At 41.1% G+C, this 20,066-nt stretch overlaps 1 protein-coding gene across 1 annotated transcript in view; it reads left to right on the forward strand.

The window, feature by feature from the left end:
• The window catches only part of dnah1 (dynein, axonemal, heavy chain 1), a 392,016-nt gene that overhangs the window by 26,066 nt on the left and 345,884 nt on the right, over positions 1–20,066 (forward strand). Inside the window, exons 5-8 of the mRNA XM_059649497.1 lie at positions 2,235–2,391; positions 8,909–9,041; positions 12,203–12,364; positions 15,438–15,690. Coding sequence (XP_059505480.1) covers positions 2,235–2,391; positions 8,909–9,041; positions 12,203–12,364; positions 15,438–15,690 — 705 coding nt within the window. The remainder of the gene's footprint in view (positions 1–2,234; positions 2,392–8,908; positions 9,042–12,202; positions 12,365–15,437; positions 15,691–20,066) is intronic.

The following is a 20,066-nucleotide window of genomic DNA, read 5'->3' on the forward strand; positions in this document are numbered from 1 at the left end:
TTGGAAATAAAAAAATGCTGTCACCATACCCAGAGTTGGTACAATAAATGTTATCTCCTTCTGAGGATGTGGGCTCTATTTGTGGATGATGTGAGGCTCTTCAAGGAGCAACTGCATTAATAGGGCATATCACAGTACAGGTAATGATCAATGTGCCCTCTAAGCTGCAAGTCTGCGCAGTGATCAGCATGCTGATGCCATTTGCAGCAATAACCTTTGGTTCCAAAAATTGCTGCCACACGCAGGCCCGAGAGGTTTGCACAGAAGAAAAAAAATTATCCAGAGCACTGGTAAAATATGTACATAGATGTTGAATTCTACATGTGAAATGCATACAGTGACCAACATTGTGGAATACAAATTCTCACATGAGCATTTGAAAATGTTGTTGATCATTACAAAATGGTTATACTTATCTCTGTGAAGCAGAGGTATTCACAAGTGACTTCAAATGTGGTAGCCACAGGCCACAAAGATAATCCAAAAGCTCATAGGTTACACAAGAGCATGGAGTTTACTTCTTCTCACCTTGAACTGTAAGTATTTGATAACATGGTCTTAATCAATGCTATTTTCTTTGGATGATGTTGGTGAGGTTGCACGAAGAGGTACGGAACAAGGTTCCAGCAATCCTACTTCAGTTACAATCTCGCACTGTATTTACATTACATGACTTGTCCTGTGTACATTAGAGCAAGGTCCACTATGTCAATCATTATGTCATGACCAGCAACAATCTTCAGCAGCTGCCAAGCAGCTTCTACACAGAGATTGCACTGAAGATCCCTTCAGGTTGTGGAGAGGTACAGGGGGCTCGAGTCTATCATCCTTGAAACCACTTCTTCCAGATGAGCAAGGTACATTTATGCCATAGACTGAAGATGGCTGGGACACCAGAACACAACTGTGTGATCTGCTGGAGAAGGACTTGCAAGTTTAGAAGGCGAGCTGTCATCCTACCCTAACAGCTAGCAAGGTGGCAGCTGTGCTAAACTTTAATGCAACTGACTGCTTGTAGTGATCCATGGAAACCTATGTACAATCTCTAAATTCTCAACCCACAAATTTATCAAGGTTGCTAACTAATATAATTTGTGCCAGATCATACTGGTTCATCTTGTTTCGACGTGATGAGGTTAGTAGACTTTGCCAAAATAGCTGCATTTGCCGAGGTACAGGGTGTTATAGACTGTATATATCACATTGAGGGCATCATATTGTTACGTGGCAGACTTTAGAAAAGTCTTCCTTGTACAGGTTGTCTGTGATCATTGGAGCCACAAACTTACAGACCTGTACCAAATACCCTGGAAGCTGCCATGATGTCCGTATCCTTGATAACTCGTAGGTTTCTGCTTCATTCCAGAGGTTCTGTGGTTTACAAGGATGGTCACTGGCAGACAAGGGCTGCCTTCTGCAACCATGTCTGATAATTCCATTATACAACACCCTGACTGAGGCCAGGCATTGACATATTGTAGCCCATTCTTCCACCATAGCCATCGTGAAGTAAAAAATAGGCTTCTTGAAGATGAGGTTCTGATGCTTGGATCAGTCTGGGCAATCATGCAGTATGCTCCAGACACAGTGTGCCATGTAATCCTTGCATGCTGTTCTCTGTACAACTGCAGCAGGCAAAGGGCGGATATGATAGTTGCTTAAGTGCTGAGAGAGCAGGATCAGTCTTCCAAGGCAGAAGATGAAGACATTGATGAGGAGAAACATTACTTTCAGTATGGTAAAGTGCTGCAGCGTCGAGTGCAACCAGCCAGACAGTACTTAACTGAAACCTGCTTCTAATCAATGTGATCTAAAAGAGGTCATTATTCATTGACTATAAATTTGTCAATGTTTGAAAGGTAAGCCGTCCCTCTTTATCCCCAGAAGCAAATGCCATTTTTCTGTTTTGTCTTTGCTTTTCCAGTTGTTGAATAAAAGTTAACATTTTCAATTGTTTGAAGGCTTTCCAAAATATGATGCTCACACTTTGAACAATCATATGATGTTATGCTATGTTGGGTATTCGGGAAAAGGACAGCGTACCTTCAGATAGAGTTGTAACAATGGTATGGTGCCAAGGATGGGTAGCTTCTGTAGCTTCATAATCTGCTATTGCAGTTTATAAAGACATTCATTTTCCCATGGATATAAACACAGAGGTTGGTTATGAAGTGCTGATTAGATCATGTTCAGTAAAGGTGTCTAATACTGTGTAATTCTTGGTTTTCTAATAGACGAAGACGACTGTACCAGAGCTATAATCTTAAACAGCTGCTTAAGATGGAAGGAATTAATTCAGACAAGTTGATGCCACGTCACTCTGGACCAGAAAGATATCGTGCCAAGACTGGGAAGAATCCACCACAGTTCACAGCATACCTTCCTTTAGAGGTGATGCACAGTTTGCTCCATAGTTAGATATTTGTGTTATTAACAGATGAATGGTTAGCACATTCAGAATACAAACCTGTCACCGCTAATTTAACAGAACCATGTGTTCATGCATTTTAAAGCTATCTGACACTTCTTTTAGTAGTAATCAGATTTGATAAATGTTCAAGGAACACTTTTGATGACATTATTACTAACGTCTGTATTTTCTGTCAAAATGTATAAAAGGAAAGAAATTCAACTGCTCTTTACTTTTGTGTTCATGTTGAGTAATGTTACTGCTGAAAATAGAACACCTTTGCATCAGTATCAATGTAATTTTCCCAGCTGATTGTTCATAGCTGCAAGGTTGGTTTTCTTCCCATCTGTCCAAACAAGCATGCCGAATCGCGAAACTCAAATGAATACCTCTACTTGCAGCACTGTCTCCTATTCAGCTTTCAGTATGGATAATCCTGTGGCTTTCTGTATTAGAAATCTATGCTAATTTGTGAACACTGGTCAAGAGGAATTGGATAGAAATAAGTTCAGCTCATTTCACAATAGCTCTAAAACCAATACAGACAGAAGACATTTTTTTTTCCCTAAGAGTCTGACCAGGATTTGAGCAAAGATTCTATTGCAATAATGTTTAAAAATGATCAGTTCCATCTGAAATGCAGTAATGCTCGAACACATGAATTAGTTTTAATATGAAATACAACACCTCCTGCTCTAAGTCCCAAGGAATGAAAGAACTCTGTTTACACTCAACTCCCATAAGTCTCGATCAATATCTATCTCAAATTATTACCACCAAACATAAAGTCTTATTATCAATAGTGTTACATTTGTGAACTCCTAATCTGCTGTACTGTTCCAGAATGTATGAAATTTAGAAAATCATAAGCAATGCATCCACTATATCTGAAATGATCTCTTTTACAGATAGTAGCTAGGAGGTAGTTACAGGGAATTAATGGATTTTAGTTTACTTCAATATTCCTGCAATAATTTTTCTCTGTGGAAGTTGGATTACTTAATTCCCTCAATCTTATTTTCTTCTAGATTACCCTTTAATTCTGGAATGCAACTTCTACTGAGAAGACACACAAAATATTTTTGATCAATTCCTCTGGCATTTCCTCATGATATTTTCTTCTGTTTCTGCTTCTAAAAGCCCAATCTTTAACAACTTTCTTCCTTTTTGTACACTTCTAAAAGCTCATGCAATCTGTTTCCATATTCCTGGATAGTTTACTCTTAGACTCTATATGTCCCTTTGTATCAACTTTTGGAGGCCCTTTCTGGTTTTTCAAACAAGCCCAAATCCTCAGTTGAGCTGGTAATATGCACAAAACTATACCATTCAGTGAAATGTTTGAAAAATTCATTAGTGAACTCTAGACTGTCATATTTGGTAAAAATCCCTTCAAATTGGAGGAAAGCTAATTTTGATGGTGTTAGGTAAGAACTTTCAAAAGTTGGTTGAGGGAAGATGCTTTCAGGTAAAGGGATGGCTAGAAAATGAGAAAATGAGAAACCTTCAAAAATGAGATGACGAGAATCCAGAGACAGTATGTTCCTGTTAGGTTGAAGGGAAGGCTGGATAACTAGAGAAATTGAGGTTGTGATCCAGAGAAAGAAGGAAGCATATGTCAGATACAGATAGCTGAAAATGAATTAGTTCTTATAGTATAAAGGCAGTAGGAGTATACTTAAGAGGGAAATCAGGAGGGCAAAAAGGGAACGTGAGATAGCTTTGGCAAACAGGGTTAAGAAGAATCCAGAGGGATTCTACAAATGCATTAAGAACAAAAGGGTAACTAAGAAGAGAATAGGGCCTCTTAAAGATCAGGAAGGCCGCCTATGTGTGGAGCCACAGAAGATACTAAACAAGTTGTTTACTTGTGGAGAAGCCATCGAAGATTGAGAACATGGGGAAATGAATAATGATTTCTTGAAAAATGTCTATGTTACAGAAGACATGCTGGACGGCTTAAAATGCACAAAAATGAAAATCCCTGTGACCTGATCAGGTATACTCTAGAACTCTTTGGGAGGCTAGGGAAGTAATTGCTGGACCCCTTGCTGAGATATTTGTATCATTGATAGCCACAGGTAAGGTGCTGGGAGACTTGGAGGTTGGCTGACGTGGTGCCACTATTTAAGAAACGTGGTAAGGAAAAGCCAGAGAGCAATAGACTGGTGAGCCTGACATAGGTGATGGGCAAGTTGATGTTGGGAATCCTGAGGGACAGGATTTACATGTATTTGGAAAGGCAAAGACTAATTTGGGATAGTCAACATGACTTTGAGCGTGGGAAATCGTGGATTGTTAACTTGATTTTTTTGAAGAAGTAACAAAGAGGATTGATGAGGGCAGAGTGGTAGACAGAGTGGTAAAGTGATCGACAAGGTTCCTCATGGTAGACTGGATCACATGGAATACAGGAAAAACTAGCGAAATGGATGTGGCACTGGTTTGAAGGTAGAAGACAGAAGGTGGTGGTGGAGGGTTGCTTTTCAGACTGGAGGCCTGTAACCAGCAGTGTGCCACAAGGATCGGTGGTGGATCCACTGCTTTTTGACAAATCCAAATGATTTGATTGTGAACATAGGAGCTATAGTTAGTAAGTTTGCAGATGACACCAAAATTTGGAGGTGTAGTGGACAGTGAAGAAGGTTATCTCAGAGTACAACAGACGTGATCAGATGGGCCAATGGGCTGAAGAGTGGCAGATGGAGTTTAATTTCGATAAATCTGTGGTACTGCATTTTGGAAAGACAAATCAGGGCCGGACTTATGCACTTAGTGGAAGGTCCTGGGTAGTGTTGCTGAACAAAGAGACCTTGAAGTGCAGATTCACAGTTCCTTGAATGTGGAGTTACGGTTAGATAGGATAGTGAAGAAGGCACTTGGTATGCTTGCCTTTATGGATCAGTGCATTGAGTATTGGAATTGGGAGGCCATGTTGAGGCTGTACAGGGCATTGGTTAGGCCACTTTTTGAATATTGTGTGTGATTCTGGTCTCTCTGCTACAGGAAGGATGTTATGAAACTTGAACAGGTTCAGAAAAGATTTACAAGTATGTTGCCAAGTTGGAGAGTTTGACTAAAAGGGAGTAGGTGAATAGACTGGGGCTCTTTTCCCTTGAGCATTGGAGGCTGAGGCATGACCTTATATAGGTTTATAAAATCATGAGGGACTTAGATAGGGTAAATAGACAAGATCTTTAGCCTGGGGTGGGGGAGTCCAAAACTAGAGGACAAATGTTTGAGGTGAGAGGGGAAAGATTTAAAAGAAATCTAAGGGGTAGCTTTTTCACGCAGAGGTTGAAGGGTGTATGGAATGAGCTGCAAGATGAATTGGTGGAGGCTGGTATAATTACAACATTTAAAAGGCGTCTGGATGGGTATATGAACAGGAAAGGTTCAGAAGGATATGGGTCAAATACTGACAGATGGGACTAGCTTTATCTAGGATATCTGGACCGAAGAGACTGTTTCCATGTTGTACATCTCTTTGACTCTATGACTCAAGAGTGATAACCATCATTGAGTAGAGTAATGTAATCACTTGACCTCAAGCCACCCAGAATAATGGTCAACAACAACCCTCAAAGACGAGCAGGTTCATCCCATGGTCTCTCCATTGAAGTGAGAAGGCCCTCAAGTGTTTGTTGTGGTCTTTTCTGTAGCCAGCACAGGTAGTATAGTTGGAGACCATGTTTTCGATGGCCTTCGATAAACTGGCCATTAGATGGGCTTTTGAGCCCCTGACTGGGATTTGGTAATGCCCAGATGTTCTTGGTGTAAACATTGAAGAATTTCCAACCTGAGGACCCTGGGAATAACAATTTCATAATTGTAGAGAAGCAACTAGTTCATACTTGAGTTGACTACGTCACTCAAAGTGTTGTTTTAATATATATTTAGTGGGCACACATACAGGCAGTCCAGTGGACTGCGGCATTTGTGCACAATAAGCATCAGCCTTTTGACAATATAGCTTTTTCACATTTGTCTGTTTGCTGGGAAGAACTTTGTCAACAACCTCCTTATCAAAGTAGGTTTTCTCACAGGAGTGAAGAACAAAGTATCAGCCATGGTTTGGAAATTACCTTCGGCACATTCTGTGGTGGTGTCAAATTACAAACAATGCAATCAGAATCTTTTGATTTAGGGTACTGTCTTTGCCATCACCTTGGTGTTATGGCAGGTCACTCGTGTCATGTGATCCATCTGTTGTGTGAGTTTGAGACTTAGTACATAATCTGATAATTTTTTCCATGATGAGGTGAAAGTCAGGGTCTCCTTTTTTATGACCACTTAACTCTGTTCCATTGCTGTCAATGCCATGGATGCATTGTAGAAAGATTGTCAAGAAGCATCACGCTGGATTCGAAACAAAACAATCCCTAAGCCAACTGAAAATGCAACAGCTACATCAATGATTGACAGGTCTGCATCATACCAGGCCAGGATTTGGGTAGGCGTGAGCGTGTTTCTGAATGTATCAAAGGTTTGTTGTGGTTAATGTCCTAATACCAAGCCTGGCCCTGTTTCAGGAAGTGCTGTAGTGGCTTCTTGATGTGTGTGTGCCAGATTGGGTAGGAACCTGTCCAACTGGTTAAGTATGCCAATAAAGTACTGGCATCTGGCTATGATAATGTGGTAAAAAGGGCACTTGATATTGTTGTCTTTGGGGATCTGTTTTGACAAATGTGTCCCAACAAACTGATGGTGAGCTTGGAAAATTTACACTTTTGGTTAAGTGTGAGATCCACAGTCAGTGTGTGTAGCATCATCCATACCCCAAGGCCCTCCACAATGCCAATTTTGTTGTATCCTGTGGCAGGAGTGGCACCCTGTGTTAATGGCTAGTTGGCAGTGATGTGGTATTTTCCCATCACAGTGGAGACACTGCACAATGCCCTATGCCTTCCAGCTCTATGGTTGAACCGTAGAACCCCTACAGTGTGGACAAAGGCTATTCTGGCAAAGAAGTCTTGCACCGATGCTCTAAACAGCATCTCACCCAGACCCAGACATAGGCCCCCCCACCCTATCCTCATAAACCTGTATTTACCACAGCTAATCCACTTAACCTGCACATTCCTGAACACTGCAGGGCAATTAAGCATAGCCAACCCACCTAACTTGCACATCTTTGGACATCTTCGAAGGCTCTCCCATATCCATGGTTAGCTGGCACCTGATACAGGTTATTACCAAAGAATTAAATTTTTTTCCTGATCTAAACAGCATTGCTTTGAAACCTGAAATAGAAATTGAAAACTTTCTCTTAGGCAGTGTTTTTCTTATCAACTCTGTCATGCTATAATTCCATTAGCCGTTACTAACTTTATATAGGTGTACTCTGATCTGATCACATCACCTGACTTCAAGTCCAGAAATGATTAATGGGTCTGATAACTGCTGCATGTGTTTCTCAAGTGATCTCTGGATGGCCAATGGCTTTTCACTTTCCAGTCTTTATCAGTACTGACTGGGATTCTTAGTGAATAGTTTGCAAATTGCTGCCATTATATTTTACTGCCTCGACCAGCCTCTGCCTGCCTTTGAGGAAGAGGGCTGGAGACCATTCTGATGCAAACTAATGAACGTTATTTACACTATTTACACTATTCATAGAGACAAATTTTAGAGGGATTACATTAGAACCTCTTGCCTCAGGTTACAGTTACATATGATTTGACACCATTAATGATACGTTATAGCTATTAGCAAATTATACCCCTTGTATTACAGGGCAAAGCAATTGCTAAACATCACATAGAAGAATCCCTGAGGATATCAAAGACTCAGTGCCTCTTACTTGTGCTTCCACCTTGTATTGGTTCATCTGTTGGTGAAGGGGGCAGGTGATAGTCAGCAGGAGACTTCCTTGCCTATGTTTCCTTTGATGCCATGAAACTTCATGGATTGCAGAGTCAATGTTATGAGCTCCTAAGACAATTCCCTCCTGACTATATGCCACTGGATTTGCCACCTCTGGTGGGATTGTCCTGCTAGTGAAATAATGATAGGAGTCTAGGACATTGGCAAGCACTAATGCCTCCTTCAGAGCACTTGGCAGAGATGGCTTTAGCCATTATTGATGATAATAAGGTAAGTGGGGATCTCTTAATTTTAATTCTGCTTCAGAAATATCATTAAGATTTTAATGTCAAAAACCAGCTTTACTTCATTTCCCTTCCAGTGTAATTGCTAAGTAATGTTAATGGGCCAAGAAACTAAATTCAGTATTCCGGGTTAGATGTTGATCCTGTGCTAGCGGGGGAAGGATGGTAGTGGGGCAGGGTATGGTTTTGGGAAAATTTACTGTGAAATATGTATGATTGTTACTAATCATTTGCTTGGTTGGGAATTTTATTCTAAACCGAAAGCGGTTGCATTAGATCATAGCCTTCATTCATAAAATACTGTTAGAGTCCAAGGTAAATAATACCTAAATAAGTTTCAGTGCATCTGTTAAGTATATAACTATAATTTTCTGTTGACATGCTCTAGGTGTTTGATGATGAAGAATTTGAATGTCGGACGCCAGAAGAATGGTTACAACTTGGCTATGAAGAAGGATCTGATGTTAGGAAACCTATCCCAGGAAAAGCACTTCTTCCCAAAGATGACAAGTTAGGACACGGTAAAGTACACCAGAAATATTGTAGTGTATCCAGTGTTGTGATTTTGAATATTATTCCTGTTATTGCGGTAAAGTGTGTGTTTCTCTGAACAGTGACCACCGTCAGAAAGCACAATTATATCTACATATGTTGTAGATTTAACATAGGATAAAACAAAGCATTTGGTTGGCAGCCCATCTAGCAGTTTAAACATTCACCTCCTCTACCACTGATGTGTGTGGTATATACTGCTGCCGCTCTTCAAGATGCACAGCAGTGATTCACCTAGGCTCCTTGAACATCACCTTCCAAACTCTCATACCACCTAGAAGGTCAAGGGAAGCAGAAGCATTGAAACTGTACCACTTGCAAGCTTCCCTTGAAGCTTCACACCATCCTGACTTGGAATTATAATTGTCAAAAATCTGGAACTCCCTTTGCAGCAACGGTGCGCATATATCTGCACCAGATGTACAGCAGTTCTTTAAGACGTAGTTCACCACCACCTTCTGATTCTTTGTTACAGATGAGTAAGAAAATGCTGGTGTTGCCAGCAACATTCATGTCCAATGAAAAATATAACAACAAGATATACTGTTGTATATAAATTGTGTTGAGTGGTCACACGTCCATTTCTAAGTCATTGAAAGATTTTCTATCAGGATTTGTCAACAGCAAAATTCATTTTAAATGTTTCAAGGTTTGACTGCTGTACCTGTTTTGATTCTGTGCAGTGATGTAAATCGGATGTTGGTAAATTGGAAGCCATTCTTTTGATTTTTGTTTAAGACCATTAGACCATAAGAAATAGGAACCCGGGTAGATTGTTGGCTCCTCGAGCTTTCTCTGCCATTCTAGAATCCTGGCTGATCTGACATTCCTGAAGTCCACTTTCTTGCCCTTTCCACAAAAGGACTCTGCCCCACCCCTCCCCCCAGCCCTTCTCTACATCGTTTCAACTTTCATTCTATGATGCCTATCTCAAGTACACATTCAGTAGACTCATTCAAACTCAAGTAAATTTAAAGTACAGATCTATATGTCAGATTGTAGGCAACCCATGTTCCAGAGAATGTGGGCACATGACACAAAACCTGACTAATATCTTGGTCTGATAGAGACATGAGTTGAACTTGAAATGTGTAATATCAATTAAAGGAACTTACTAAAATTAATGTCCATGTGGATTGGGAGAAAAGCCCTTGTTACCAGAAGTCATATCTTGGCGTGGCCTACTAGATTGTAGAGCACGGCTAAAAGTATGTAAGATCCCTTAATCGTCTATCTTCAAATAATATACAAACTGCTAAGGTTTTGGAGTAGATTTGTAGCTCGGGTTGTGGGTGTTGAGGTTTGTTGGCTGGCTGAGCTGGTTTGTTGTTTCGCAAATGTTTCGTTACCCTGCTGGGTAACGTCCTCAGTGCAGCCTCCGATGAAGCGCCAGTGAGTCTTCCCACCTGTTTTTTAAACTCTGGAGTCCGTTGAGGTGGATTGCCTCACTTCTGGTTTTTCTTCATAGTGGAGTGTACATGGGGTGGACTTCTATAGCCTCCAGAGTTTAAAAACCAGGCGGGAAAACTCACTGGCCCTTCTTCGGAGGCTGCACTGAGGACGCTACCCAGCATGGTAATGAAATGTCTGCGAAATAACAAACCAGGTCGGTGAACCAACCAACCTCTATACAAGCCTAATATTTGCATCCTGTTTTCATAATTTAATCCTTTTTACCCTAGCATAATTCTCATGAATCTGCACTATATCTCCTACAAGGAAGTAAGAACACAAGAAATAGGAGTATGGTGGCCTGCATGACACCTTCAGCCTGCTTCACCATTCAATATGACCACGATTTAGCTTTGCCTTAACTCCACTTTCCTGCCTGATTCCTTCGTCCCTTGATTCCCCAAGAAATCATAAAACTATCTTAGATTTAAATGAACAATGGAGTATCCACAACCTTGTGGGATGTAAATCTCAGATTCATGACCTGAATGAACAAGTGTCCTGGTTTCAGTTCTAAATAACCAACCATGTCAGGCTAAGGACATGCTTGTATTCTGGACTCCTCAGCCATTGGAAATTTGAGAGTTTTGTATATTTCTTATTTAGATTCTTAACATAAAAAAACCCTTTCATCCCAGGAAGCAATCTATTAAACTGACATTTGACCAGATTGATGGCAAGCATATCATTATTAGACTTAGGTACCAAAACTATACACTGTATCGTAAGAGGAAATGATGGTCTAGTGTCATGAGGTTAGCATCATGAGGCTATTAATCTAGTGACACAGATAACGTTCTGGAGAACTGGGTTTAAGTATCACCATGGCAGATGGTGGAATTTGAATTCAATCAAAATTATATAATTACTGTTGATTGTTGGAAAATTCCACTTGGTTCACAAAACCAGAAACTACAATCCTTACCTGTTCTGGTCTATATGTGACTACAGCCCTACAGTAATATGGTTGACTCTTAACTGCCCTCTGGGCAATTAACAATCGACTACAAATGCTGGCTTATGCAACGACGTTGACACCCTAAGAATGAATAAAAATAGAAGTCTCATCAAACCCCTGTATAATTGCACCAAGGCAGTCTTATTCTTGTAGTTTGCAATAAAGGTCAGTATGCCTTTTGATTTGTTCATTGCTTCCTGTCTTCGTCCTAACATTCTGTCTTGCTTGTACAAGTGCACTTAAGTCTCCCTGAATAATAACGTTTAAAAGTTTCAGGCTTTTTAAAAAAATTCTGATTTTCTATTCCTGCACAAGTGTTCATTCCCATCCCAGGATTGCACTGCCGACCACATTGGATTGGATTCTTCCAAAGGTTTCCAGTCTAAAAAGTAGGTAATTCAACTATTCAAATAGGTAATTCAAATATTCAAGTAAAGGTCCTCTGTTCACGAAGTATCCTTCTGTGGAATTGGTTTACCCCAGTAACTGATCTGATCCACCACATCAAAGGTTCACTTAGTAACTCATGGTGCTAACAGGCAAAACTGACCCATCATTAGTCTTGTGAGATAGTTGGAGAATGGCCAAATAGTTGATTTTCAGGGTCTGAGATGTAGAATAAACTACAAATGCAGACAAGAACAAACTATTCAAGCCCTACTCACTAGCTGTGGCATGTCAAGTACTGCTTTTTAATAAAATATTTTTCTTACTCTTCAGATGATCCTAAAAGTGACTCACTTGGCTACAGGTGGTATTTTGTTGGTGTTCTGGACTATGACAAGGAAAAGAAGCTCTACCTGGTGCAAAAAGCAAATAGTTATGATTTAATTCGAGATGAAAAGAATCAAACAGTTGTGAATGGAGGCATTACTGAAACTGGTATGTACATTCTACGTGTGAAATTTAGATGTCTTAAAATACACAGTTTACGTGCATAATAAGATGTACTTCAGCTAAAGGCTGATAACAACACTTGAAATGTGCCTGTCTAAAAAGCACAAATTCTCTTGAAATAACACATATCATTCAAATAACAATGAAATATCTATCCTGTACTGGGTAAATAAGTAACTGGTGTAACTAGAAATTTGGTCAGAATTCATGTTTAACCCATTCCTGCCCAAATCCTCTTAAGTCTGCTCTTTATTGATTCTTGTATGATTGCCTCCTACTGAACGCACACATGCAAGAAAAACATGACAACTGATGGTTCCTTGCACAGCAAAATGTTGTAAGATTTTCTATATCATTGCAATTAAAGCTTACAAAAATTATAATTTATTGTATCTTCATTAGAGGTAACAAACAATTTTCACCTGGCTGCAATAATAATCTTTTATCAATTTTCAAGAAGCCATCAAGCCACCTTGCAATTTCTCATTTCAGTTACGCAGAAATGATGCAGGCATTTGGAGTAAAGGACGCGTTTCATCCTACACTAAACTATGTTGAAGCATTCCATGACATAGAATCATATAGTACAGAAAGAGACCCTTCGGTCCAAATCATCTGTGCTGATCACTCATTCCAATCTGATCTAGTCCTGTTTGCCAGCATTAGGCCCATAACCCTCTAAACCCTTCTTATTCATTTACCCATCCAGATGCCTTTTAAATGTACCAGCTTCCACCATTTCCTCTGACAGTTTGTTCTGTACACAGACGACTCTTTGCGTGAAAAGTTGCTCCTCAGGTCCTTTTTAAATCTTTCTCCTCTCACCTTAAATCTGTGCCCTCTAGTTTTGGACTCCCCCACCCTCGAAGAAAGATTTTGGCTGTTCATCCTATCCATGCCCCTCATGATTTTATAAGCCTCTATAAAGCCATCCCTCAGCGTCCGATGCACTTAGGAGAGAAAGCCCCAGTCTATTCAGCCCTCTAGTTCCAGCAACGTTCTTATAATCTTTTCTTCTGTCAAGTTTCTTGTTTCACAACCTGCTTCCTATAGAAGGACGATCGGAGTTGTTTGCGATATTCTAAAAGTGGCCTAAGCAATGTCCTGTACAGCCACAACATAACATCCCCACTCCTATCCTCAATGCTCTGACCAATGAAGGTGAGCATGCCAAATGCCTTGTTGGTACCGCCCTGTCTATCTGTGACTATGTTTTCAAGGAACTAAGCAACTGCACCATAGGTCTCTTTGTTTGGCAACACTACCCAGAACCCTATCGTTAAGTGTAGAGTCACGCCCTGGTTTGCCTTACTAAAATGAAACACACAACATTTATCTAAATTAAACTCTACCTGCCACTCCTCAGCCCATTGGCCCATTTGATCGAGGTCCAATTGTACTTAGATAATCTTCTTCAATGTCTACCACACCACCTAATGTGGTGTCATCTGCAAACCTACTGACCATACCTCTTATATAAATGATTTGGAGGAGAATACATATGACAAAAAGCAGTGGACCCAGCACTGATCTTTGTGGCATGCTGCTGGTCACATGCCTCCAGTCTGAAAATCAACCCTGTACCATTGCGCTCTGCCTCCTACCTTCAAGCCGATATTGTACCCAATTGACTAGCTCCCTCTGGATTTCATGTAATCCAACTTACCAAACTGTCTCCCATGTGGAACTTTGTCAGATGCTTTGCTGAAGTCCTTTTTGACAATGTCTACCGCTCTGCTTTCATCAATCTTCTTTGTCACCTCTGCAAAACAGTCAATCAAGTTAGTGAGACTTCATTTCCCACGCCCAAAGCCATATTGACTAGGAGATAACAAAGTACGGAGCTGGATGAACACAGCAGGCCAAGCAGCATCTTAGGAGCACAAAAGCTGACGTCACGGGCCTAGACCCTTCAGAAAAGGGGGATGGGGAGAGGATTCTGAAATAAATAGGGAGACAGAGGGAGGCGGACCGAAGATGGATAGCGGAGAAGATAGGTGGAGAGGAGAGTATGGGTGGGGAGGTAGGAAGAGGTAGGTCAGTCCGGGGAAGACGGACAGGTCAAGAGGGTGGGATGAGGTAAGTAGGTAGGAAATGGAGGTGCGGCTTGAGGTGGGAGGAGGGGATAGATGAGAGGAAGAACAGGTTAGGCAGGCCGGGACGAGCTGGGCTGGTTTTGGGACTAGGACATGTTGGGGCCAAAGGATTCTGAGTAAACAATTGAACCTTCCAGTCTGTTCCATTATTCTAATGGATCATGGCTGATCTGTATTGCAACACCTTCTACTTGTCTTGATTCCATATCCCTTAATGAAAGAAAGCATTTCTATAATACCTTTCACAACAATCCAAAGAGCCATACAGCCAATTAAAAACTTTCAAAGGTTAGTCACTTTGATGTAGAGGAATGTAGTATCCAATTTGTGAACAGCAATGACCCATAAAAAGTTAAGCCATTCAATTGAAAGAGTTCATAAGAGTGCATGACTGAGATGCCCACTCAGCTACTGAAGCACAAGTATGATTAGGCATGCAGAGTGACACAAGTACTGATTTGTGCATGTTTTGCCAGTAAAGGGCCTATGAGCCTCTAGAATTTTTGGGGCAATAAAGTGGGGTGATGGGGTGATGGTAGCGGAGGTACTCAGTTAGCTTTGTTGTATAGCTGACCGTAAGCAAGGAAGTAACTGTACATAGGATTGTAGTACATGGAGCTAGATTAAGGAGAAGCATTGATTATATTACTGGGAGAAGCAATTCGGAATGTCAGAATCAGCACTACATGACACTGCACACTTACGCAGATGGTCTAGTTTTGCACTCACACTTGAAACGAAAGAATGCACTTATGACTTCTCAGCACTTTTTCAGTGCTGTATCAGCCTGGATTTTGTGCTGAAATCTTTGGATTAGGAATGGAAAGTATTATATTTTCATTAACAGGTAAGAGGACAGGGAACACGGTCAGGGAACATTCTGTGTACTGTCTGTAATTTGTGAGGATTAAGTAGAGTCTTATGAAAATTCCTTACTTATTAATGATTGTGATTGATTACAGGTGAGAGATTGGAGTTGCCCAATCAGTTTTGGATACCACGGGTCCGTTTGATGTTCATTGCAGAGGATCCTGTTATTTTTTCAAAACGAGTAGCGCAAGCTCACTTCCTACGTCAGAAGACAGAAGCACTGCTGCTGTACAATCTTTATATTGACTGCATGCCAGTTGACAGGCTTAGGTTTCTGGATGAAGAAAGTTTTATAAGAATGAAGAAATGGGCTTTTAGCACTCCTGGATTCCGAGATAAATCTGCGTATGTATATAATTTTAGCAGCCTATATCCATGAAGAACTGCTTTGAGACTATCTAAATTTAGTCCACTTTGGATTTTCAGAATCTGTGTGGGAAAAAACTTTCATCCCATCTGGGTTTGCATTTGATTCTAGGTCCTCAACGTAGCAGTATTCACTTGGCGGTGGTGATATGTCTTTAGTTTCCTGTTTCCAATTCTTGACTAGTTACTAATGAGAATAATAATATTATTAAAATAAAAGTCTCTCTAAAACAGACACTCCAAACTAACTTCACAAAGCAAATCATAGATTATTCTATTGTGAACTGATTACCCTGAAATTCCCTTAATGCCTGTCTTTCATGTTACTTTGGTTGGCTTTGTTCTACTAGTTAGTGCTACATCTCAGGCTGCAGCATGACTAGTGGAAGGCTGCTGATTGTGACTAAAGATAGATTGAAGATAGGCTTGCAGAATGACATCAAGCATTTCTGGGTCCCTAGCATCCAGAAGAATATTTATAGCTAGTATATAGAAAGCATGGCAAGGAACGAGCAGTTCTGGACCTAATATTCATAGCTGAGCATAGGCAGGGGAAAGGCATATCAGTAAGGAAGCATTTTAGAGATGGTGACCGTAAGTTAGTTAGATTTAGGATAGTTATGGAACGGATAAGGATGGGCCAGGAATAAATATGACGTTGTAGACTTGCTTGCCAAGGCAGTGTGTTTTGTTACAGACATTTAATCTCCCTGCGAGTCTACAACCTCATGCACAAACCTTCTCAAAAACTTCAGGGATAAATATTCCAATTGGGGAAAATCTAACTTTATTAAGATAAGCTATGATTTGGGCCAAGTAGACTGCGAACAGCTACTTGCAGATCAAATTGAGGCCATTAAGGAAGAATGAGTGAGAACATAGATCAAATGTGCTCTTGTAAAGTTAAAGGGTGGGATCAAATTTGAGAATCCTTGATGTTAAAGGACATAAAGGACATAAAAAATAAAAGAAGGTTTTGTCAGATATTAGGTGCAGAGTCCCTATAGCAGTATAAAAAATGCAGGGGAAAACTTGAAAAGGAAAATAGGAAACCTAAACCAGTGTATGAGAAAGGATTGGTAGGTACAATAAAGAAAAGCCCAACATTTAAAAAAATATATTCAAACAGTTAGGCCCGTTAAGGAATGTAGAGGTAATCTGTGGACCAGAATAAATGGCCACAGTCCACGATGAAAACTTTGCGTCGGTCTTCACAAAGGAAAAGGTTGCAGGTGTAGACACAGGGTGGAGGACTGAATTTTAGAAGAAATTAACATGGAGAAAAAAAGATGACAGTATGTTTGGCAATCTTAGAAATTGATAAATCCATAGACCTGGATGAACTGTGCTCTAGCTTTTGATGGAGGCATTGTTGGAGAAATCAGGGCTCTAAGTAATAATGGGAGAGAGATAATGGGAACTGCAGATGCTGGAGATTCCAAGATAATAAAATGTGAGGCTGGATGAACACAGCAGGCCAAGCAGCATCTCAGGAGCACAAAAGCTGACGTTTCGGGCCTAGACCCTTCATCAGAGATGAAGGGTCTAGGCCCGAAACGTCAGCTTTTGTGCTCCTGAGATGCTGCTTGGCCTGCTGTGTTCATCCAGCCTCACATTTTATTATTCTCTAAGTAATAATGTTCAGGTTCTCTGTGGCCACAGGCTAGGAGACAGTGAGAGAGTACTGGAGGTGTCCTAAAAGGGAGGAAAGGATAAACCTGGAAATTACAAGCCACTCAACCTAAACCCGGTGGTAGGAAGATTCTGAGGGAAGGTCATGTTTGACAGGTTTGATCAAATTTTCTTTGAGAAGGTAACTAGAAATGTTAATGAGGGTAATTGATTTCATGTGGTTTTCATGGACTTTAGTCAGGTTCTTGATAGGGTCCCTCATAGAAGACTAGTCAAGGAAGTAAGAGGCCATGTGATCCAAGGAAAAATGGCATGTTGGGTCCAAAATTGGCCGACAGGCAGGCAGGGATGAGTGATGACAAAAGGGAGTATCTATTATTGGAAGTCTGTCACCATTGGGGTCACCCAGGACTCAATGCTGGTGTTCTTGCTGATTGTGCTGTATAGAAATGATTAAGACTCAAATTTAATTGGTATGAACAAGACATTTGTGGATGACGCAAAAATTAGTAAGTTAGATTATAGGAAGGAAACACAGCTATAAACTGCAAGAGGATGTTAATGGACAGGTCAGGTAGTCAGAATATTAGCAAATGATGTTCAACCTGGAAAAGTCTGAGGTAATGCACTTGGGAAGGGCTAACAAGGCAAGTGATTACATTATAAATGGTAGGACGCTAGAAAGTACTCAAGATCAGTGTGACCTTGATATTCACAACACCCTGCCTGAAAGAATGGTTGAGTCAGAAACTCTCAAAACACTGAATTAGTAATTACATAATCATATGTATTACCATAGCCTCCCCACAGTTGTTAAGTAGGATTAGTCCAGTCAGATCTTTGTTGAATGCTGTCGATATGATGAACCAAATAGCCTCTTTCTCTGCTGTTATACAGCTATAAGTCTTAGCTTTAGACTGCACCAACTTGGCAGTAATTTGGGTTGACATGCAGATAGGTGGGCTGGAGTGGTAGTGCTGGAAGGATAAATACCCATCAACATTTTCCTGTATGTCAGACCATTAAAACCATCATTTCTGAAACTTCTGCAGCAGAAGCTTTATGCAGCATTTGTGAAGATGAAAACCGAAAGAACTGCAGATGCTGTAAATCAGAGACATAAATTGAAATTGTTAGAAAAACTGAGCGAGTTTTGACTGCGCCTGTGGAGAGAAATCAGAGTTAACATTTCGGATCAAGTGACCCTTCCTCAGAACTGATGGTAGCTGGGAAAATGTCAGTTTTTATGTAGAAGATAGAGTGGGGGTGCTGTTAAGGAGTAAATCAGAGGTGGGGATAGAGCCCAAAGAGAGAGAAGAACAGTTAGACAGACAAAGGAGTGGATAACGATCTGGCTAGGAGGGTGAATAACTGTTAATGGGTACTGTTGGTGGCTAACATTGGGTGGTGTGTAATAGCAGACTGTGTGATACCAAGGCCTGGTTGTGGGGCTTGGGGTAAGGGAATAGGAGAGTTCAGTTCCTAAGGTTATTGAACTCGGTATTGAGTCCGGAAGGCAGTGGAGTCCCCAGAGGGAAAATGAGTTACAGTTCTTCCAGCTTGCACTGAGCTTCACTGTAGCACTGCAGCAAGCTTGAGACAGAGATGTTGGCCAGGGAACAGGGTGGTGTGTTGAAGTAGCAGGCAGCTGGAATCTCAGGGTCTTTTTTTACAAACAGAATGCAAGTCTTCTCATTAAGCAGTTACCCAGTCCATGCATCGTTTCCCCAATGTAGAGGAGACCATATTGTAAGCAGCAAATACAGTAGACTAGATTGTGTGAGGTGCAGGTAAAGCACTGTTTCACCTGAAAGGTATGTTTGGGCCCTGGATACTGAGGAGGGAGGAAGTAAATGGACAGGTGTTACACCTTCTGTGGTTCCAGCAGAAGATGCCGTGAAACTGTGATGGTGTGTTGGGAGTGAAAGAAGAGTGGACTAGGGTGTCCCAGAGGGAATGGTCATTGCAGAAGGCTAACAAGGGAGGGGAGGAGAATGTGCCTGGTGGTGGCATCTTATTGGAGGTGGCGGAAATGGCAGCTAATGATCCTCTGGATATGGATGTTGGTTGAATGGTAGGTAAGGGCAAAGGGAACCCCATCACTGTACCAAGAAGGAAGAGAGGGGTGGGGGCTGATATGTGGGAGATAGGTCATAGCCAGCTGAGGATCCTGTCAGTAACAGTACTGAGGAATCTTTGGTTGAGAAAGAAAGTGGACATTTCAGAGGCTCTCTTGTCGAAGTTGGCATCATCAAAACAAATGCAACAGACAAGGAGGAACTTGGAGAATGGAATTCAGTCTTTACTGGAAGCAGAATGCAAGGACGTATTGTCCAGTAACTGTGGGAGCCGGTGGGTTTATAGTGGATATTAGTGGCCAGACTATCCCTAGAAATGGAAACAGATGTCTCCTTCTCAAGATTCACAAACAGGACTGTCTGGGCAGACCCATTGTTTCTGCCAGTTCCTGCCCTGCAGAACTCAACTGTTCTGATCTCAACTCAGTCTTTTCTCCCCTGGACCAGTCCCTGCCCACTTAGACCCACAATTCGTCAGATGCTTTTTGCCAATTCCAGAATTTACAGTTTGTGGACTTCAGCCGCCTTCTCTTTACCATGGATGTGCAATGCCTTTACACATCCATCCCCCACCAAGATGGTCTCAGGGCTCTCTGCTTCTTTCTGGAGCAAAGTCCTGAACTGTCTCCATCCACCAGCATAGTT

The sequence above is a fragment of the Stegostoma tigrinum genome, chromosome 11, assembly GCF_030684315.1.
Source record: "Stegostoma tigrinum isolate sSteTig4 chromosome 11, sSteTig4.hap1, whole genome shotgun sequence".
Lineage (NCBI taxonomy): Eukaryota > Metazoa > Chordata > Chondrichthyes > Orectolobiformes > Stegostomatidae > Stegostoma > Stegostoma tigrinum.